The sequence below is a fragment of the Caretta caretta genome, chromosome 6 (assembly GCF_965140235.1).
Source record: "Caretta caretta isolate rCarCar2 chromosome 6, rCarCar1.hap1, whole genome shotgun sequence".
Lineage (NCBI taxonomy): Eukaryota > Metazoa > Chordata > Testudines > Cheloniidae > Caretta > Caretta caretta.
Genome location: NC_134211.1, coordinates 39,984,103 through 40,002,855, shown reverse-complemented (window position 1 = coordinate 40,002,855; position 18,753 = coordinate 39,984,103). Strand labels below are relative to the sequence as shown.

Genomic DNA, 18,753 nt, shown 5'->3' with positions numbered 1-18,753 from the left:
CGTATTACTTCTGTGAGGTGTCGTTAAATCTGTTCACAGAACTTTTCAGCTTCAGCACAGGACAGGCAAGGGAGCCTGTAAGTTGCATGAGAGAAGTTGTCAGGAATCAAGGAATTTGCAAACACTGCTGGTGCAGCTGGCGGAGCTCACAGTCCCAAGGGAGGAAAAACAACAGTTCATAACCCTTACAATTTTTAACTGCTAGAATTTACGTGAAGCCTGTTGGGTGCCTGGAAGCAATTGCAACCTCTGCTGGGGGATTTAATGCAAGCTACAGTTCCTGCCAGGCACCTGAAAAAATGAACCTTTGCTGGGGCTCTCACAAAACCTCGGTTCAATACTTGACCCAGCCGCAGTGCAGCTTCTGAGGCCAGTGTCCAGTGAGTGGGGTGTTTGGGCTTCACACTAGGACCCCGGTACACTAGTCACAACTATGTGAACTGCCTTAGTGTGAGCCAGGTGCCTTTCCTGCTAACACTCAAGTGAGTAAGAAACTCGAAGCTAAACTCTAGCATCTTTCCTAGTAGGAACAAGATACCTACGCTTCTAAATGAAAAACAAACCCACAAAATTTAGGTCCCAATTTTGAAATGTGTGTGTGGGCCCAGGCACCTGTGTCAAGTCCTATTGAAGCCAATGGAGGTCCGGACAGATGCAGGGGTCTACCCACATGAATCAGGCTAAATGAAGGCCTTAGGCTGTAAATTCTTCTGGCAAGGTCTGTTTCTCCATATATGTTTGAGCTGTGCCTAGTACAATGGGGGTCCAGTCCTGAGTGGGCCTCTGGGAATTTCTGCAATAGAAATAAACAAATAGACAACAAGAAAAAAAAAAAACCTTGAAAGTTCAAGGAAATAAAATTAAATTGGGAAAAAGTTCAGTTAAGCAATCAGGTTGGAGCAATTCTGCTGTGCTTTCCTACTCTACTACCTCATATTATTACCTCATTGCACACCTGCCCATGTGAGCCATGACCGCCACTTCTTTAAGAAGAATCCCCACCATAGAGGCATTATATTTGTGATTAAAAACCAAAGGTACTGATTTAGGAACAGGTTTGCAGGCTTCTGTTCGTTAACCAAGAAGGTCGCTTGTTGATGAGGAGTCCTTTAAAAGCACTCTGTCCACATCCTTTGGCCCAGCAATCTGAAACTCACAAGGTATGGAACATGCCTTCCTGCCAGGCCACTTTTCTGAAAAAAGGGCCATCACCAGGAGAAGTCTCAGACATGCCAATTGTCATGAAAACCTTTCTTTCCAGATTGCCTGGCTGAGCAAAATGCAGTTTTCCTTTTAAGAAAGGGACAAGTGAAAGGTGCTATGACCTTGTGGGCCTGAATTAGCACTAACACAGCTGGAGATGGAGCAGAAGTGCCTCTTTAGCTGCACTTGGAGCAGTACTTGACTCCTGTTGGTGTTAAGGGCAAGTGGAAGTGAACTGGCAAAATAAATAAGGCATTTTTAAGTGTCTCCATTGAATTTTATACTACCAACAAGGAAATGCAGAGAGAAGCTTAGCTTTAAAATAGAGCTAGGCTTGTGGCTGTTAGAGAAAATTAAATAGTACATTTTATTCAGTTGTAATACCATATGATAAATCAATCAGAATAAAATATCCCAAGAGCGCTGACTACCAGCAGGGAGCATAGATACAAGAGCTAACCGAGTTCTTTATCAGTCCTAGTCTGTTGTTTGCAGCAATACAATGCTGGCTCCTGAAAAATGTACTTCATATCACGCTGATTGGATTAAACCAATCTGACATCATCCAGCATTATTTTGTTTACCTTCTACCTGTAAATAAAGAAATTATAGTTAAAAAGTAATGGCGGAATTCCCTTCCCAACCTCCACCTCCACCATAGGTTTTACAATCTGGATTGCACCGTGACTCCTCCTGGCTCATTTAAATAGGTGCCATTTGACTCATGTGCCCCTTTTAGAAACAATTAAAAGCAGCATCTCAGCAGTGTGCTTCAGAAGTGATTCCCTTATGTATATAGGCTGTAAAGGGCACGGACCTGAAAGATATACTGTATATAGTAAAACTGTTTGGGTTATTATGCTTATCACTTGTAGCTGTCAGTATCGTAGCTAGAACAGAATATTTGCAATACAACATACAGTATTAATAAGCCAGTGTTCACATGCGGATTCCTGTTTGAGCCTGTAACTAAGAAATGGCATGGGAGCGTCCGGATGGGCTAATAAATGAAATGTAAGGTGGCCTTATGAAATACAGGGCGGGTTTTAAGCCAATGCACAGAAAAGGCATATTCCTATTGGAATCAATGGCTAAACTCCCAGTCATTTCAATGGGAACTGGCTCAGGCTGACAGAAATATCTGAGTGACGCTGAGTGATGCTTTATAGTATATTTCAATCTTCTTGGATAATACATCTGTAGAAGGATAAAGTGAAATTTTGGATTCATTAAGGATAATGAAAATTGTCATTAGATGCTCTTCCGAGCACACTGAAGAGTTTAATTTATGCACTACTTGTCAGTTCCTTTTTTCTATTGGTTCCTGGTAAAGAAGCACATAATTCTCATGTTCTCTCTCTCCGTCTGTCACACACACTTTCTCTCTCGCTCTGAAATACTGGGAAAGCTTTCTGTGCCCAGTTAGATACTTGGGTTGCTTGGAGGTCTAGCCTGCCCTTGAGCAAGCAACCAGGAACTGGCATTAGAGCTCACACATTTTGAGAGGTTGTATTCACTCCCCCACCCACCCTAGGGAAGAGGGTCTTGACAGGACTCTCGCCACATGTCCTCCAGTGCATTCCACAGCGCCCCCTGGCACAGAGCCAAGCACTGCTCAGGGACCAACTGCCCTAACTTCTCCCTAATGTGCAGCAGCCAGGGACTTTCCCCAGTGGACCCCCCCCCCCCCCCACTCCACCCCCTGCACCATCTACAGGGACAGGAAAACTAGCCCGTGAGCCAGAAATGTTGCCTCCATGCTATAGTTAACCAAACTCTCACATGTAACTGTTGTAAACTGTCCTTCAGATTGAAAAGCGTGAATGCAAGTGTGTGTGTGTGAGAGAGAGAGTAAGAGAGATAGACTGTCCTGTCCTTCTAGAACACATTACAGTTCAGTTTCTACTTCCATGGTGACCCTACGTTAACAGAGACAGAAATAGTTGTACAGCATAGATCGGATATATACATCTCAGCTCATACTTGCATCTATCAGGAGAATTGCCAGTGGTGCTACACACTAGTGCAAAACCCTGTGTGAGAAGAGAATTAGACTATACGTGATAGTGAGAGATCCATGCGCTGGCAAACATGCCAGTCATTTCCCCCTATGTCTCCAACTCTCATATTATGGAGAGAGAGAGAGAGAGAGGTTCCAGGGTTGTTACTCTGAAGCCTAGAATGCCTGGTGAGTCAATGTGATGCAATGGAAACAGCTACAAGCATGGTTAAGAGCCCTTTTTGTTTAAAATATTACCATCACTGGCCTTTGCATTCTATTACCATCTAATGTTTAAGTTCTCAGCCATTTTCAGCTTTTTTACACTTTACAAAGTACACCTGTACGAGCTTTCACCTAGCATGTATATATGTGTGTGTGTGTGAGCATGTGTTTGTATATATTACATAATACACACGCAAATATGTGTGCTAGCTATTATTAAATACACCATATACAGGCAGGTCATGTCTTTTTAAAGGGGATTCACAGAGTCTTCATTTGACCTCCCATAATAAATCCCATGCACAATTAATTGCAGGTGCTGAGGCTAGCATTTATAGTCCTAGTAATCTGATTTAGGCCTACTAATCAAGATACCGTGTGAGTGTGCAAACACACACACACACACACACACACACACATAAACTGAACCTTTGTGTATAACAATATACATAATTTAGTCTGCATAAGTATGCAGCCATCCATATATAAAAACAATAACTGTAGCCATCAGAAATGTATAAATGATAAAAAAATGAATTTTTAAATGAAAAATCTCCCTTTTAAATCAATAGTTTATAGCTGGTAATTTCTGTACAATTAGAACTATTAAGTGTAATAGACAAATATCAGTAAAAAGGAGGATTTAATCTAATGTTGTTTAGCTTTCATACATTTCTGCTCCTGTCAGATTTTTAATTTTCTTTTATTAAAAATCATATTATGCTTTGAATGGAACATATCGTTGTCCTAAAGGATTGTGTGTTTAGATGCCTTTAATCCTGGCAGCGGTGTAGTGATTCACTCAGCACCACAATTTCTGTTAGTTAAAGTTTACAGTGAAGTGTTTTCTGTATCTATTTATGTGCTGGACTGCGCAGCCTGCAAAATAAAACAGACTCAAAACTCACTGTGAATTGGGCGGGGGGGTTAGGGGGGGGGAGAAGGGTTGAAGCACCAGATCTGTTCTTCATTGCAGCATTGCAAGTAACAACTGGACTACAATGAAGCAGCTTCATAGATGTGAGAATGTTTAGACTTAGCTGCCAACAACTGAAGGCTTTTAGCTTTCGCTAGCCAGTCACAGTTTGCATTGTTGTTGCCTTCTCTTGCCTTGATTTGTCTTCTCTCATTATTTCTTGACATGCTGCTGTCCACCCACATCCACATTAGCAACCCTCACATAAAGCATGTTGAGATATTAACCAGGTTGTAGGTTCAGTGGAAAATTACATTAAGATTATGCTGTGTGGAGGTATAAAGGACTGGTATTAGCTTTCCAAAAGAACTTTGCTTTTGTTACAAACACAGCTGCTTTTAAAAAACATCCTAAATGAAACATATATTTCATAAACATACATATATTTATGTAAGAGGAAAATGATTTCCAATCCCCATTGAAAATTCTGCTATATTGTTGAGTTCATTTAGCGCTTAATTATAAATCTCTATGGAAATTGGAAAACGTTTTCCTCTTTCATAAATACTGTTATGTAAGCAGACCGTTGTATAGAGTGCTGACTTTAGATGAATTTATAATCTTTTCAACCCAAATTACAGCATGCTTGAGTCATAACGTCCATAAAGTTATTTCTTTGAGGACCTCAAATATTGAAAATTGAAAATAAATTCAGACTAACACTTAGTCAATATATAATGTTAACCTAATAGGGTAACAAAATTTGCAACACCACACTATAAGGTTAAAAAGAAAATAGTATAATAAAGGAAATACAAAGGCTTTGGCATGGTTTTTACAATCAACAATGGTTAATTTTGATATGTAGTTGTGAACAACTTCAAAACACTTAAGTTTAAAACTCTTGCAAGCACTTTTAATTGATTAGGAATGAATTCTAGATGCACAAAAATGATTGGACTGTGAACAATAGTACAACTATATCTAAGAACAATTAACTTTTGCCGACCAAAAAAGAAATGTATGATGCATGAAAATGTGTATAAAACATCTATAGAATATTCTTGTCAAATATAAATGAAATTAACTTTATTATAGAAATCATTCTGGGAGATTTCTAGGGAAGACAAATACTTACATTTTGACATAAAACAAATTGGATTATATCGAAGACACAATCTACCTTTTATCTATCAAACTCTTTTCTTCATTGAAGTTCTCTCTTACCCCTTGTTTGCACATAAGCTTCATCTGTTAACAACCTTTGGAAATACCAACAGATATTTTTCTTACATAAATCTAGTGCGTATTGTTCCAGGTTTAATTATATGCAATGGAATGATACGAACTTGGAACATCAGTCCATAATCTATAAACAGATTGGTAGAAGTATTCGATATATCTTGATAAAACTCTTAAATTCGTGGCAAAGCTTGTTGATCATGGCTTCCTTTTTTTTTTTTAAACAACTTCATGACCAACACAGATCAAACATCCATCCAGTCTACATTGTTCTTTTTTTTTCATTATAACATACAAATGCCCATTTACAAATAATACACCAAAATGAATAAAAGTTTGGATACCAAAATGAAGATTTGTTCCAACTGATATAATGCCTTCAGTGTACAAAGGTCCATGTTAAAGTCTTTTCCATGTGTTACAGAATAGGGCACAGTTGCAGTACAGGAGCCATTCTTCCTTTATAAAATACTGCTGAACATCCAACTGTTGTCCATATAGTCATTTACGGAATTAACACATGTTTTACTGTAATCTTGGCCAGTATTGAGACATATCAGGTTCACTGCCAGGAACTTGAACTGGAACTGACACGCCAGGTGAAATAAGACCTGAAAAATGAGTGGGAAATATATATTTTTAGCTTTTCTACATACAACACATTTTTCCTACTTTACAGTTTTAAAGAGTTGTTCTTGTATTCTGGAAAGTATTAAATCAACCTACCAACTTACAGAATCTTAGGATTTGTTTGTATGTTTTAAAAGTCCTCCGAACACAGAATTGAATTAAGTATCAGAGGGGTAGCGGTGTTAGTATGTATCCACAAAAACAATGAAGAGTCTGGGTTTTTTACCCACGAAAGCTTATGCTCAAATAAATCTGTTAGTCTTTAAGGTGCCACCGGACTCCTCATTGTTTTTATAGAATTGACTTGTTATTACCAATAAATTTTCATTTCATACGCTAAAAAAAAGCCAAATTCTCAGCTTATTTACACCAGCTGAGAATCTGGCCCAAAACATAAAAAAGTTTTCACCATCGATCCTTTTTATTCTCAGAAATGTGTCTAATTTGCTCCTGTTTACAACAGTTTATTCATTTGTTTCAATTAGTTTCCCTTATTATAAATACACTGAAGCCTCTACGAGAGATCAGCCCAATAGACAACCTCATGTCTTAAAACTCTGCCCCACAGTATCTGCAAATGTAGACCCGAATTCTACAAACGCTTACACAGATGATTAACTTTACTACGATGAGTAGCAATCCCATTACAGTCAATGGGACTACACATAGTAATAAAGTTAATCACATGCCTACATGTTTGGCAAGATCAGGACCATCCTGAGAAAAATTCTCTTGCACCTTCATTAGAAGGACACTTCCTTTAAGCAACCAGTTTTTGTCTCTCCTCTCAGTTGCAACTTAAAATAAGATTTCAATGGACACCCCAAAAGCCAAGGAAGGTTTTAGATTTTGGCCTTTGGTCAAATTCTGCCGCTATTTAAGCCACTGGTAACAGGTTTGGGCCCTTTGGCAGCCAGATGGTTAGCACCAAATGAATATTAGTCTAAAAGAAAGACAGTGTAGAATACTGGTGAAACCAAACTTTGGGAAATTTATCTTCGTAGAAGAAATTAACGGACACCTACCTGTTGAAGTGGTTCCAGAAGTGCCCATTGGCTGGCTGTTCATGTGTGTCTGCATGTGAGGAGGTGTGTACGTATCATAGCTCCGCCCATTCACTGACGGACTAGTGGGCAGCATGCAAGAGTAGGAGGAGGTCTGGCTGGGAACTGGGGGCTGTGGGGAGGAAAGGACAAAATAATGTTACAAATCTATTAATTTAAAATGATTTGAAGCCTCCATTTCATCTATTGGTATCTACCAGCACACAGAAGTTTCATTGGACCGTCCTAGCCTCTTTTGCATAAGCACAAACAAGCCAAAGTTAGTCTTCTAAATCCATATTACGGACCTTAAACGAGTGGTTTCTTTTCAGAGATGTTGGCCAGTTACCACTCTTAATAAAGTCAATAGAAGCTGAGGGTGCTCAGGGTATCTGAAAATAAGGCTATTTTATCTAAGTGCCTAGATATGGATTTAGATACCTAACTTTCGGCACCCAAGCTTGAAATGCTGGCCTTGTTGCTTATGCAGAGGAGAATAGGCCTCACGATATTTGCATATACAGATAGATTGAGTGTGGGTCCAATTCTGCTCTCACATACATTGGTGTAAATCAGAAGTAACTTCACTGGAGTATACCAGTATACGTCTGTCTGTCTGTCTCTCTCTCTCTCTCTCACACACACACACACACACACACACAAAGATATTTTTCCATTGTGTTTCTTGGTGGTATCCATGTCAGTGGATTACTCATAACTAGGACTTTGCCAAATTCACGGCCATGAAAAATGCGTCATGGACCACGAAATCTAGTCTCCTCCCATGAAATCCTGTCTTGTGTGCTTTACCCTATACTTTACAGATTTCACGGGGGAGACCAGCATTTCTCAAATCAGGGAGTCCTTACCCAAAAGGGAGTTGCAGGAGGGGGGGTGTCAAGAGGTTAGTTTAGTGGAGGTTGTGGTATTGCCATTCTTACATCTGCGCTGCCTTTAGAGCTGGGCGGTCAGAGACAGCGGCTGCTGGCCAAGCGCCCAGCTCTGAAGGCAGCACCCTGCCAGCAGCAGCGCAGAAGTAAGGGTGGCAATACCATGCCGTGCCATCCTTACTTCTGTGTTGCTGCTAGTGGCTGCTCTGCTTTCAGAGCTGGACTCCTGGCCAGCAGCTGCCGCTCTCCAGGTGCCCAGCTCTGAAGACAGTGTTATCCCTACAATAACCTTGCGACCCCCCCACATCTCCTTTTTTGGGTCAGGACCCTACAATTACAACACCATGAAATTTCAGATTTAAATAGCTGAAATCATGAAATTTACCATTTTAAAAATCCTATGACCGTGAAATTGACCAAAATGGACCATGAATTTGGTAGGGCCCTACTCAAAACAACTGCAGTTGGCCCCAAACTCATGACAACAAAACCTTGTACCACACAAGCAAATATATCTTACATGCATACACACTATCTACACACTACCTGCAAAGAATATGGTGTAAATAAAATATGCCATGGTAGAACGTACATTGTCATTGATTAAGGCTGATGATGCACAATCCGCTTACAAATTCATTTCAGTCACCACCTTTATGAATTATACAGTTATCCCTCAGCAATGAATATTTAGGCTAGGGTTTTCAAAGGGGGTTAAGGGAGTTAGGCACCTAAGTAGGTGCCTAACATTATTTTGCCTCTGTAATAAGTGGCAAGCCCAAGGAGGAATGAAGTTTAAGAGGGTCTCCTGCACTCCCAAAATGTATCTCTGGCATACATTTTGCCATCCACTCTCTGACTGACATGAATTGCACCAAAGGCCTTGAATATCAATAAATAACAGTTTAACTGTTTCATTGTTCTGTAAGATTGAGGGATTCTGCCTGCAGCACCAAACTTTATTTGGTTGATTCTGAGCAATTAGTAACATAGTAATTAGTATACTGGAATAGATCTATAGCCCATCTAATCTAATATCCTGTCTGCCACACTGATCAATGCTATATGCTTCAGACAAAGCTGTAAACCCCTCACAACTGGCCAACACAATTACAATGCCCAGCCCCTGCCCCCACCATTTAAAAAATTGTATTTTGCATCTGAAAGGACTATAGGGGAGTCCCCAGAGGAGTAGATTCCTTCCTAACCCTTCTGGTGATCACTTTATGCTTTCAAGCATGAGGATCAACTGTTCTTGGAATCTTAACTTAGCTAGCATAATTCCAGGTGCCAATCACATCTTTCTCTCCCATGTGTTTCTAATGTGCCCAAAGCCATAGCACCTGAGCAGTAAATATCTAATCCTTTTAGCAATTTACTAAGTCGTTTGTCTCAATAATACTGCAGCAAGGAGTCCCACAAGTTAATTCTCTTTTTCTTAACAAGGTATTTTCATTTTCTTCATGTTAAATTTGTTGCTTTTTAATTTTGAGTGCAATTGGCCTTCTCCACGCAAATACCATTCATTATTTTATATAATTTAACCATGTCCCTCCCAACTCCTCTCCTTTCCAAACTATATAATTCTAGTCTTTTAAATTTCTCTTCACTCCACTGATCGTTATTGCTGCTCTTTCCTTTTTGTTTCTGCTAGGACTGTAAGGGAAATATTTTCAAAGACAGACAGGTGCGTTATACACTCAGCTTCTATTCACTTGCACTGGGAGTTGGGACCCCTAACTGCCCTTTGTGCCTTTCAAAATCCCTTCCTTAATTCATACCGAGGGCCTGTCTCTGTATTCCTGGCACACTCCAAGCTCCGCTGACTTCTGATGGACCTTTTGGCACTCAAAGTTGAGGATCTGGCCATTCATCACTTAGTATATTACTTACTTGCATAGGCAGGTTGTTAGCCATTGTGAAGCTAGGCATGGGTGGCAGAGCACTGTATGTGTTTGTTAGCGCAGTGTCTGTTCTGCCCAACATTGAACCTGATGTGAAAGAGGAAACTATAATAAAATAGACAAATAGGAGATGAACACATTAGTTTAAGCTTCGATAACATTTGTTATATATATATTCAGAGGATTATGTTTTAGTTCCCTGAAAGGATGAATTGATCTGAATATATGTCTTAGATTACCAGGTGTGGTAGGTTGCGGGATTGGTTGGTAGACACTTGTGCTGAAACTACTGCTGATGGGAATATGGCTGGGTGTGTTGCTGGCTTGTCTTCTCTGATTCCTCAGTTTCTCTTCCCTTCTCCATTTTGCCCTCCTGTTGGAAAACCACACCTGAAAATAAAGGGTTTTTTTTTAATTATTACATAGGCAAGATTATACCTAATCATTCATTACATGTAGTGGCACAATGCTAACATACAACCTACTTGGAGCATAACAATCCATTCAGTATAAGTCAACCCTATGTCTGTTGTTTATGCTCACAAAGCTGGAGATGGACAAACGTTTGATCAAGATCAATGGCTTCCTTGTACCTTAAAAAGTTAGTCATAAAAAAAATGTAAGGGCACAAGAAGTTGAGTACCTGTATTCTTGCTTCAGGTAGGTCTATTTTGGCAGCTAGTCTCTCCCTGGCAAACACATCAGGATAATGAGTTCTCTCAAATTCTGAAAAAAAGAAACAATGTCGCATTAGATCTAAAGACTTTTTTTTTTTAAATGACTTAACATAGCTAGATTTGAAACGTCAGGTCATTTCTTAGCATTTCCCATGCTCTATATATTCTACAGGACAGTCACGTAAAAGTGAAGTTGAAATTTGTGTGGGTTAGTAATGGCGCAATATTTGTGCCATACTCACATAGGTGTCCCCACTGAGATCACATAGGTAAGGATTTGTGGGACTGGGTCCAATGTGAATATTTCTCAGGGAGTGTTAGGGTTCCAGGACCCTGCTCAGAGAGGACTCAAAGCAGCTGAGAGTCAATCACCAGCAAGTGACTTGGCACACAGCTGTTTGCCGTCAGTGAAGGATCTTTGTGGTCATGAGGCCCTAAGCATGTCACAGTGGGACCTGCAGCAAGGATGGGTGAACAGCAGCTGGGAGTTCCATAACTCTCCTTCAGCCAGCATGCACGGTGTGCCCTGCAACTTGGGGACAGTTGGTGGGTATTTAAAGAAGGGATGGGTAGGGAGCTGTGAATAGAATTGTATTGTGCCTGGGGTAATTTTAATGCTCTCTTAAGTATTTTCCTTTAAAATCAAACTTTTTACAGCTGTTCAGATACTACAGTGATGAATGCCATAAAAATGCTTATAAATAAACCTCTGAAGCATGCTGGAGGAAAAAACAGAAGGGTGGGAAGCATGGATTTTATGTACCTTTCTATCTATGGATATAATGTCTGCGAATGCCCTACTTCCATTTAGCTCTGAGCATAACCAGGATGCATTTTGCTTTTCTCTCCTATTTTAGTAGTTGGAAAATGTCACTCACCTTTCTCAAGGGCTTCAATTTGCTCTTGGGTAAAGGATGTCCTATTTCTCTGCAGCTTTCTTTTCAGCTGAAGTCTCATCTGTGCCTCATCTGAATCTTCTCCATTAGAGCTGATGGAGTTTGTGTTTTCACCTCCTCCTTCCTGTTGTGGACAGCCATCTGCAACAACCACAACAGGACATTAAAACACATTAAGCCCAACTATCAGCTTCCTATAGTTGCAATACTCAGTCATAAACCAGGTCAGCCATGTTTGCTGACAACTTTTCTTAAACACACTTAAAGTGTCAAAGTAATAGCTCAGTGATGACATAAGTTATATAATAGCATTTTATTTTCCAATCTTGGCGCAACTATTAAATATTAAAACTCACTGTACTGTAATTATATTTTCCTTTTTTACTCTGGAATAAAAGAGGCATAAAAATCATTTCCAGTGAAAATCATTCTTCATATTGAATCCTTACTAAAAAGCCATGCCATGCCAGTCTCCTTTCTCTGCAGAATTTATTTACCTATTGCTATATTTAAAACGGTGATGTTCAGTATTTCAGATTATCTATAATCAGTAATTCCTATCTAATCAATTAGATGTTGATAGGTTTGTAGAAAATGCTATTAAGAAACCAAACCAAGCTTGTAATCTTTTTTAAAAAATATTTATCCAGTTTTTATTTGAATTCTGCACAGTCAATTTCATTTTAAAGGTTGTGAATTTAGAAGTGCCTGCATTGTTCTGCAGTTTTATTCAACTATTGTATGAGTGTGCATTGCCTTGACACCTATTACTGAGCACAGCTGTAATTATATCATCACCAAGAACAGGCTATAATTGCTGAAAATGGAATTTTATATTTAGATAAAAGGACTGTCCATTCTTTGTAATGTGTTGCACCAGAGAAAAGTAAGATTTCTTTTAAAAATTTAACATGTAATTTTAAAAGAAATAGTAGCGAGTTCGCTAACTAGCTAAATATGCTATTCTGCAGCTGAACGTTTGGCATATCATTTAAGTGGTACATTTTTAATTAGGGCATTTCCACCACTTTTAATGTAATTTCTATCATTAAACAAGGGGAAATTTTATTGTTTTCACATTTCTGTAGGACGGAAAGATGTGCACTTGGTCTAGCTGTCTTTCAAAGTGTCTGCAGACACTCAGGAAGGTTTGCAAAAGGAATGGACATTTCTGTAAAGGCAGAGAAGTTGTCACTAAATTAACTCTCCCTCTCTTTTCAGAGCATATTTTTCAAGACATTTTGATGTTGCTAAATGAAAGCTGGAGTAAGGGAGGCAGGGGCTACTTATGCTAATTTGCTTGAAAAGTTATGCTACAAAATAAATGGCAACACTCCTGTTACATCCTTTAAATATTGTGGGAAATCAACTTTAAAGTAATATCATTTATAATCAGCTAACAATAGGCACAGCCTTCAAAGCCTTAAGCGAATTGTGACAGAATCTGGTAGGATCTTTTCAAACACTTTGAAATGTTTTAAAACCCAAACTTTCTCCCCCATTTAAACAGTTGGATTCATCTACAGTGGTCACCATATGGGCGTTTGTAGATCTATTGAGATGACCACCAACACTTGAATAGAAAAGAGCTGCTTTTCACCGGTACACAATGCCAGCAGAGTAAGGGAAACTATTAAACTCTTGGGGCAGGAGGGTTGGCAAACTTTCGTGGGCAGAATTTTGAGGACACAATCAGGGCGGACAACAAAAAGATTCTCTTGAGGCGTGCAGTGGTCCACATTGTATCACAAGGATCCCAGTCAACAGACTTTTCAGTGAAGTATGTTAACCTTTATGCACTACTATCATTAATCACTGTCCCCTGGGCTGGGCTACTCAATGCTAGTTAGGATTTTTACTTTCTATAGGAGAAGAGAAAGAAAGAACACCCCTAAACTTGTGAATAGGACATCTCTATACACTGAGCCTGTTTACTCAACACCAGAAAGAGAGAAAACTACTTAGCTAAGATTAGATAAGCTTCAACTAACATATTAGAGCACAAGGGTCTGTTTTTATTTACTAGTGGAAGTTGCTGGGTGACTTTTGAAGTGTTTCCCAAGCAAGGACTTGTGTGTTCATACCCTAGGTTTTATTTGGGGAGGGGGGTGCCTTTAGAAAGGCTTCCCGTCTGCTCTGTTAGTTCCCCCGGCTTCTTAAGCAGCATTTTCCTAGCCAAACTTTTAAACCGACCCTTGTTTACCGAAGAGGAAGCCAAACTTGCAACCCTCATAACTAGAAGGGAGCGTCTTAAATTCATGGACGCTGGACTGCGCTAGGGAAGGCGTCCTTGTAAAGGGCATTTTCACTGCGCACCCGGCTCTGTTTCTTTGACAAGGCTCCAGTGATGTCTTCAAAGAATATTTTTTTGTTAATCAATCCCTTTCTTTCTGGTTTATTTCTCGCCACCTGAGGTTACGGAGTGGTAGACCCGATCAGAGCCTTGGCGGCAGTGGCTTGTTCTTTTAAAAGGCTACATCGCACCTTAGTTTCACTCAAACTGGTTAGTGATCAAAACCCAACGCCCGCGTAATTTGTCAGCAGCTATTAATGCACAGCCTCCTTCATGTGCAAGCCGTGTTGTACAAAAAAAGAGGTTACAGCCAGATCACTGAATATACTCCTGGATCTTGCAACAATAAACTGTAGTTTCTCAATCTTAAACTTAAAAATTGAGTGATTTAAAAAAAAAATTATTTTTCCGGAGCCAACCATCCCTTCTAAAGCTTTAATGAAGGGCTTTTTACGGTCTTAAAACAGCATTTTCTTGCAACGCCTGGGAAGTTTAGCTTTGATTCGCTTCCTTTGCCCAAACTCGTGTTTTTAAAACACTGTTGATCGAACTAACGGTTCGCCATAGAATAACAAATATGATTTTTTTAAAGTGTCAGACAATTAAGATGTCTTCTTTTAAAAGGGGGCCTTCTTAGAAACGTTCTCAATAGGCTGTTCCACCTTCTAGACCTAATCCGTAAGAAAGCGAGTGAATGTGGTTCCCATTATCCTATAGCTAGACCATCTGACGCTGGCTGTAGGATTTGTTTCCTGGAAGAAGAAGAAAAAAGACTCTGGGAAATAAAATCATTCCTTAGTTTCTTAGTGTCTTAATCAGTGAGGCGGAAAACAAGCAAAAAAAGATAGCAAACCAATTGCGGCACCTTTCAGCTGTAGAGCTGGGATCAAAACATTGTAGCATCTGTTGAAAGAGAAAGTGTCTAAATCCTATAGAAGGCTTTAGACTTATAAGGGTGGGGGGGGGGAGATAAGAAACAGTGTCTCCGTGATCCCTAAACCCACTAAATCACTGGAGAATTTCTCCCGGATAGAGATGTCTCTTTTTGTTCTGTCAGCCCGCATGTATCCATTATTTTATTCACTGCTGCATGGCGTTTATCAGATTGAGACCATATTTGTCCCCCTCTGAGACCTAACCTTGCCTTATGCTTTCTGAGTAATGGACTCTTAAAACCCAGGAACATAGCCCTGCAAGGAAAAAACATTAGCGCCAGCATGAATATTCCAGAGGAAATCCATTTTATTCGTTTTAATTGTGTGATGCAATTGCTTTGAGTGCCCCCCCCCCCCCCGAGCTTTCCTCTCCCCCGCCCCAGCACCTTCTTTGTAACTCAGGTCCAAGGCTGGTGTGCTCCAAGCTGGATGCGCATGGGAATGTTTTGCTTGATTTTTATTTTTTACCCTCTCCCCATTGCTTAGTATCATAGAGCTCAGACTGATGCTAGGGTGTCTCTTTAACCCGGACACATTTTTGATGAGGGGGACGGGGTGGGGGCTATGCGAGAAACAAGCCAAAATCCACCAATAAATGTCAACACAATGCCAACAGTCCCAACGCTAATTCTCCAACGCAGGGGGGGAAAAGAGACTAGCAAACAAAATGAGACAAAGACATCCCAACTGCCCTACAATATGCATTATATAACCATTGCAAAGCTCGTCACCCGGCCGCATCAGCCTCTGGCCAGTTACAAACCCACTCGCTGTGGAAAGCGGCGAGTCTGTTTCCCACCACTCCCACCGGTTTCGGGCTTGGGCAAGGGGGTGTCTGGAAGAAGCTATCAGGGGCTCTCTAGTGCAGGGCTGGGGGAGGCAATCTCAGATTTAGCAACAAACCCAGACTCTCAAGTCTGTCCGGATGCGGGGAGGTTTCACTTTTAGGAGTGCTGCTCTGACACATTTCTTTGGAGTGGGTGTAGCTTTGCATCCCGCACTGATCTCTACATTTAACACGTTTTCTAAAACCTAGGGAGGAAAAAAAGTGCCTGAACAATTTTGAATTCTATTGACGAAAATGACACTCATTTTAGTTGCTACAATACGGGGCTCTGAACAGCCTGTAATTTGATTTAACAAGAAAAAAAAGGGGGGGGGGGAGAAAAAGAGAGAAGGATCCTAAAGACTGAGGTTAAACTCGAAACAGTTCACCTACAGGCACCCAAAGCGAGATCGCTCCCCTGCCCCTTCAGCCTGACTGGGTGATTTGGGGAGGGGACCCAGCCTTGGGTGGGGGCTCCACCCTGATCAAATCCAACCTTCAATCAGCTAAATAATTCAAATGAACGATGAAACCAGCAATGGCTAGTCAAAACCACGGAGAATGCCACTCAGTGTGGGAGCCGGGTCTGTGAGTTGGCGAGACATCAGTTTAGGGGTCTCCAAACAGCGATAGCGACACAGGGCAGATGACACTTGTATACATATAGGTTACACAGAGACATTTTAGACAGCTGTCGGTACCCAGGGTAGATTCTATACGTATACCGTATGGGTTAGCTATAGCGAGCTAGTTTGGCTGCAGGCATGTAGATGCAGAGTCCTCTATATAACTCTACCTCTCATCTCGAATCCATATACAAGGTATAGATTAGCCACGGTTGGCTCCATTACCCGCATTCCCCCTCCGCAGAAGCAAAGGGCCAGGCCGTGCAGTAACAAGGCAGGTCCCCTCCAAGGGCTAGGGGAGTGATTAAGGGCACTCGGGCGCTAGTTAGCCTTCCCTTTCCAGGGCAAGCCTCGCTTACTCTCTAACGCACTTTCTATCTCCTGGCAAACCGGGAACACGAAAGGCTGTCTGGGGAAGTCTGAGCCCACAGGTAAATGTGCGGGTAGGGCGTTGGGACCCATTACTTCGGCTGAGTTCTCTCTCAGCTAGCCAGGCACCGGGCGATCATTAGGACTCTCCCAGTTCCAAAGAAGGAGATGATATTAGACAAAAAAGGCGAGAGCTTTGCTCTTTATCTTTCTAGTGTCCTTCATGGATTGTTTTCTTCTCTTAAAACTGACATGTCTAATTGGCAAGCGGTGCCATATCGTGTCCAGAGGTCTCCTGTGGAACATTTCTACAGCTGTCTCCTTCAGCTAGACGCTTATTCATGTCGCCTTAATGAGAAACAAAACGATCTCTAATGAGCAATTACATAGCGACAGAATTGTTCCCATAACAAATTCTTGCGTGTGACAGAAACATCCTTTGTACCAGATATTCCGCATACTGTTACTGGTTTTTTTTTCCTTGCGGGGGGAAAACAAAAAGCAGGTTGTGGATAGACACCTCTTCTAAAGAACTGACCACAGCCAGGGAAAGGTCTGAGCCTGAACAGAGACTGCATTCAAACAGGAGCCATTAACCATCTTAACTATGTAACAGACCATCCCATTATCCTTTATATTATCCCCTTGTCATTCCTACAACAAATACCTATTAATCTTCAGGATAAACAGGTTCCTATATTTACAAAGTTGTTTCAGGTCCACTGAGGAGGGACAATAACCCTACAGAGATAGTTACCTTACAGTGTGACCCATCTCTCCGGGTTTAGAGACACTCACACAAAAAGCCAGCTTGGATGCTGAGCAGAAACTCTAATTAATAGGCTGATGGACAAGGTAAAGAATCAAATCAATCGTTCAGACACCTCCCCGACATATGCCAGGTCCGCGTGGCTATTTCATTGGTACTTTTACACCGAAAAAACGGGATTGTGAATGCAAAATTTCAGAACCAAACTGGAAACCAATCAGCTAATCAGCCCCCACTCTTCCTTAGAGCTGCACTACACACCTGCATTTATTTCCCCATCAGCCCATATGCGTTCTACTCACAGTCACATAATTTGTCAATGACAGTAAAGCGCAATATGATCCAATCATGTTTACCTCGCAGTCTGTCAGCGAGCTAGCTTGTTATACTCCTACAAGAGGGTGGTTCTCGATGCATTTAAATGGGAGATTTAGCTATAACACTACGTGGGTTTATTGGAAAAGGGTAAAATATTCATTTCAACAGGGATACATTGGAGGGGACATTGCAAAAACCGCTGCCTTTTTAAAAGCCTCAGGGATGTAGCGAACCTCACTCTGACAATTTTTTCTGTGAGGAAATTCACAGCAAAGATAATCAACGTCCATGCTCGCCTGTGCTTTTAATGTGTCATCGGAGAGCTCGGACGAGGCTGTGTGGAGAGGCGCCCTTTTGTTGACAAGCTTTGCAAAGCCCAGAAGCGCATCTGCCTGGGATCTGCCTTACCTTGCGTAGGCTGTCCTGGCACTGACGTCCCGGGGTACCATCCGGGTCGCGTGCCCCACGTCCCGGTCTGCCCATTCAGCATTCTTAGCTTGTCGTACATCCCATCTGCACCCATCTGTTGCTTTTCGCTAGCCAGGTTGCGTAGAACTCTGTTTATTGATGATACCTGAAAGGCAACCAACATTAAACAAAATGGTAGTGTGCAGCACTCCTATAACAAGACTTCAGTTCAGTATCACCACACTCCTCTGCATCAGGGCTCTGGATTGATTTAACCTGGACATAATTAAAGAGATTACGTGATAATAATTTGACTGAGTAAAGCAGCTATCATAGACTGATCGCTTTGTATTGCGATTGACCAGATTCCATTGATAAACCCAAAGAGGTTTTCCTTGGTTTAGTCTTGCGTACATATATATTTATGAATTCCTGATGGACCAGACGTAAAGGATGACTCGGATTTTTAAGGCATTTATCAAGTTCTTTATGCAAAAATGTCTGACCCTGCCACATGCAAATGATGTGAACTACTATCCTCTCATTTGATTTGAAAACAAAGGAAGCAGAGGCTCGCTACAGCT

General features: G+C 41.0%; 2 protein-coding genes across 18 annotated transcripts in view; one reads left to right on the top strand and one right to left on the bottom strand.

Annotated features, from left to right (window-relative positions):
• ELP4 (elongator acetyltransferase complex subunit 4) overlaps window positions 1–18,753 on the top strand; it is a 344,771-nt gene that overhangs the window by 266,026 nt on the left and 59,992 nt on the right. The gene's annotated exons all lie outside the window — the stretch shown is intronic.
• PAX6 (paired box 6) overlaps window positions 5,123–18,753 on the bottom strand; it is a 31,739-nt gene continuing 18,108 nt past the window's right edge. For 12 of the 17 annotated variants that reach the window (XM_048854585.2, XM_048854594.2, XM_048854584.2 and 9 more), the window contains 7 exons: window positions 18,170–18,335; window positions 11,608–11,766; window positions 10,696–10,778; window positions 10,292–10,442; window positions 10,042–10,157; window positions 7,241–7,391; window positions 5,123–6,196 (listed from right to left, as the gene is read on the bottom strand). In XM_048854585.2, coding sequence (XP_048710542.1) covers window positions 6,111–6,196; window positions 7,241–7,391; window positions 10,042–10,157; window positions 10,292–10,442; window positions 10,696–10,778; window positions 11,608–11,766; window positions 18,170–18,335 — 912 coding nt within the window. In that variant the 3' untranslated portion in view covers window positions 5,123–6,110. The remainder of the gene's footprint in view (window positions 6,197–7,240; window positions 7,392–10,041; window positions 10,158–10,291; window positions 10,443–10,695; window positions 10,779–11,607; window positions 11,767–18,169; window positions 18,336–18,753) is intronic. The other 5 variants (XM_048854595.2, XM_048854597.2, XM_048854589.2 and 2 more) reach the window with 1 other exon arrangement.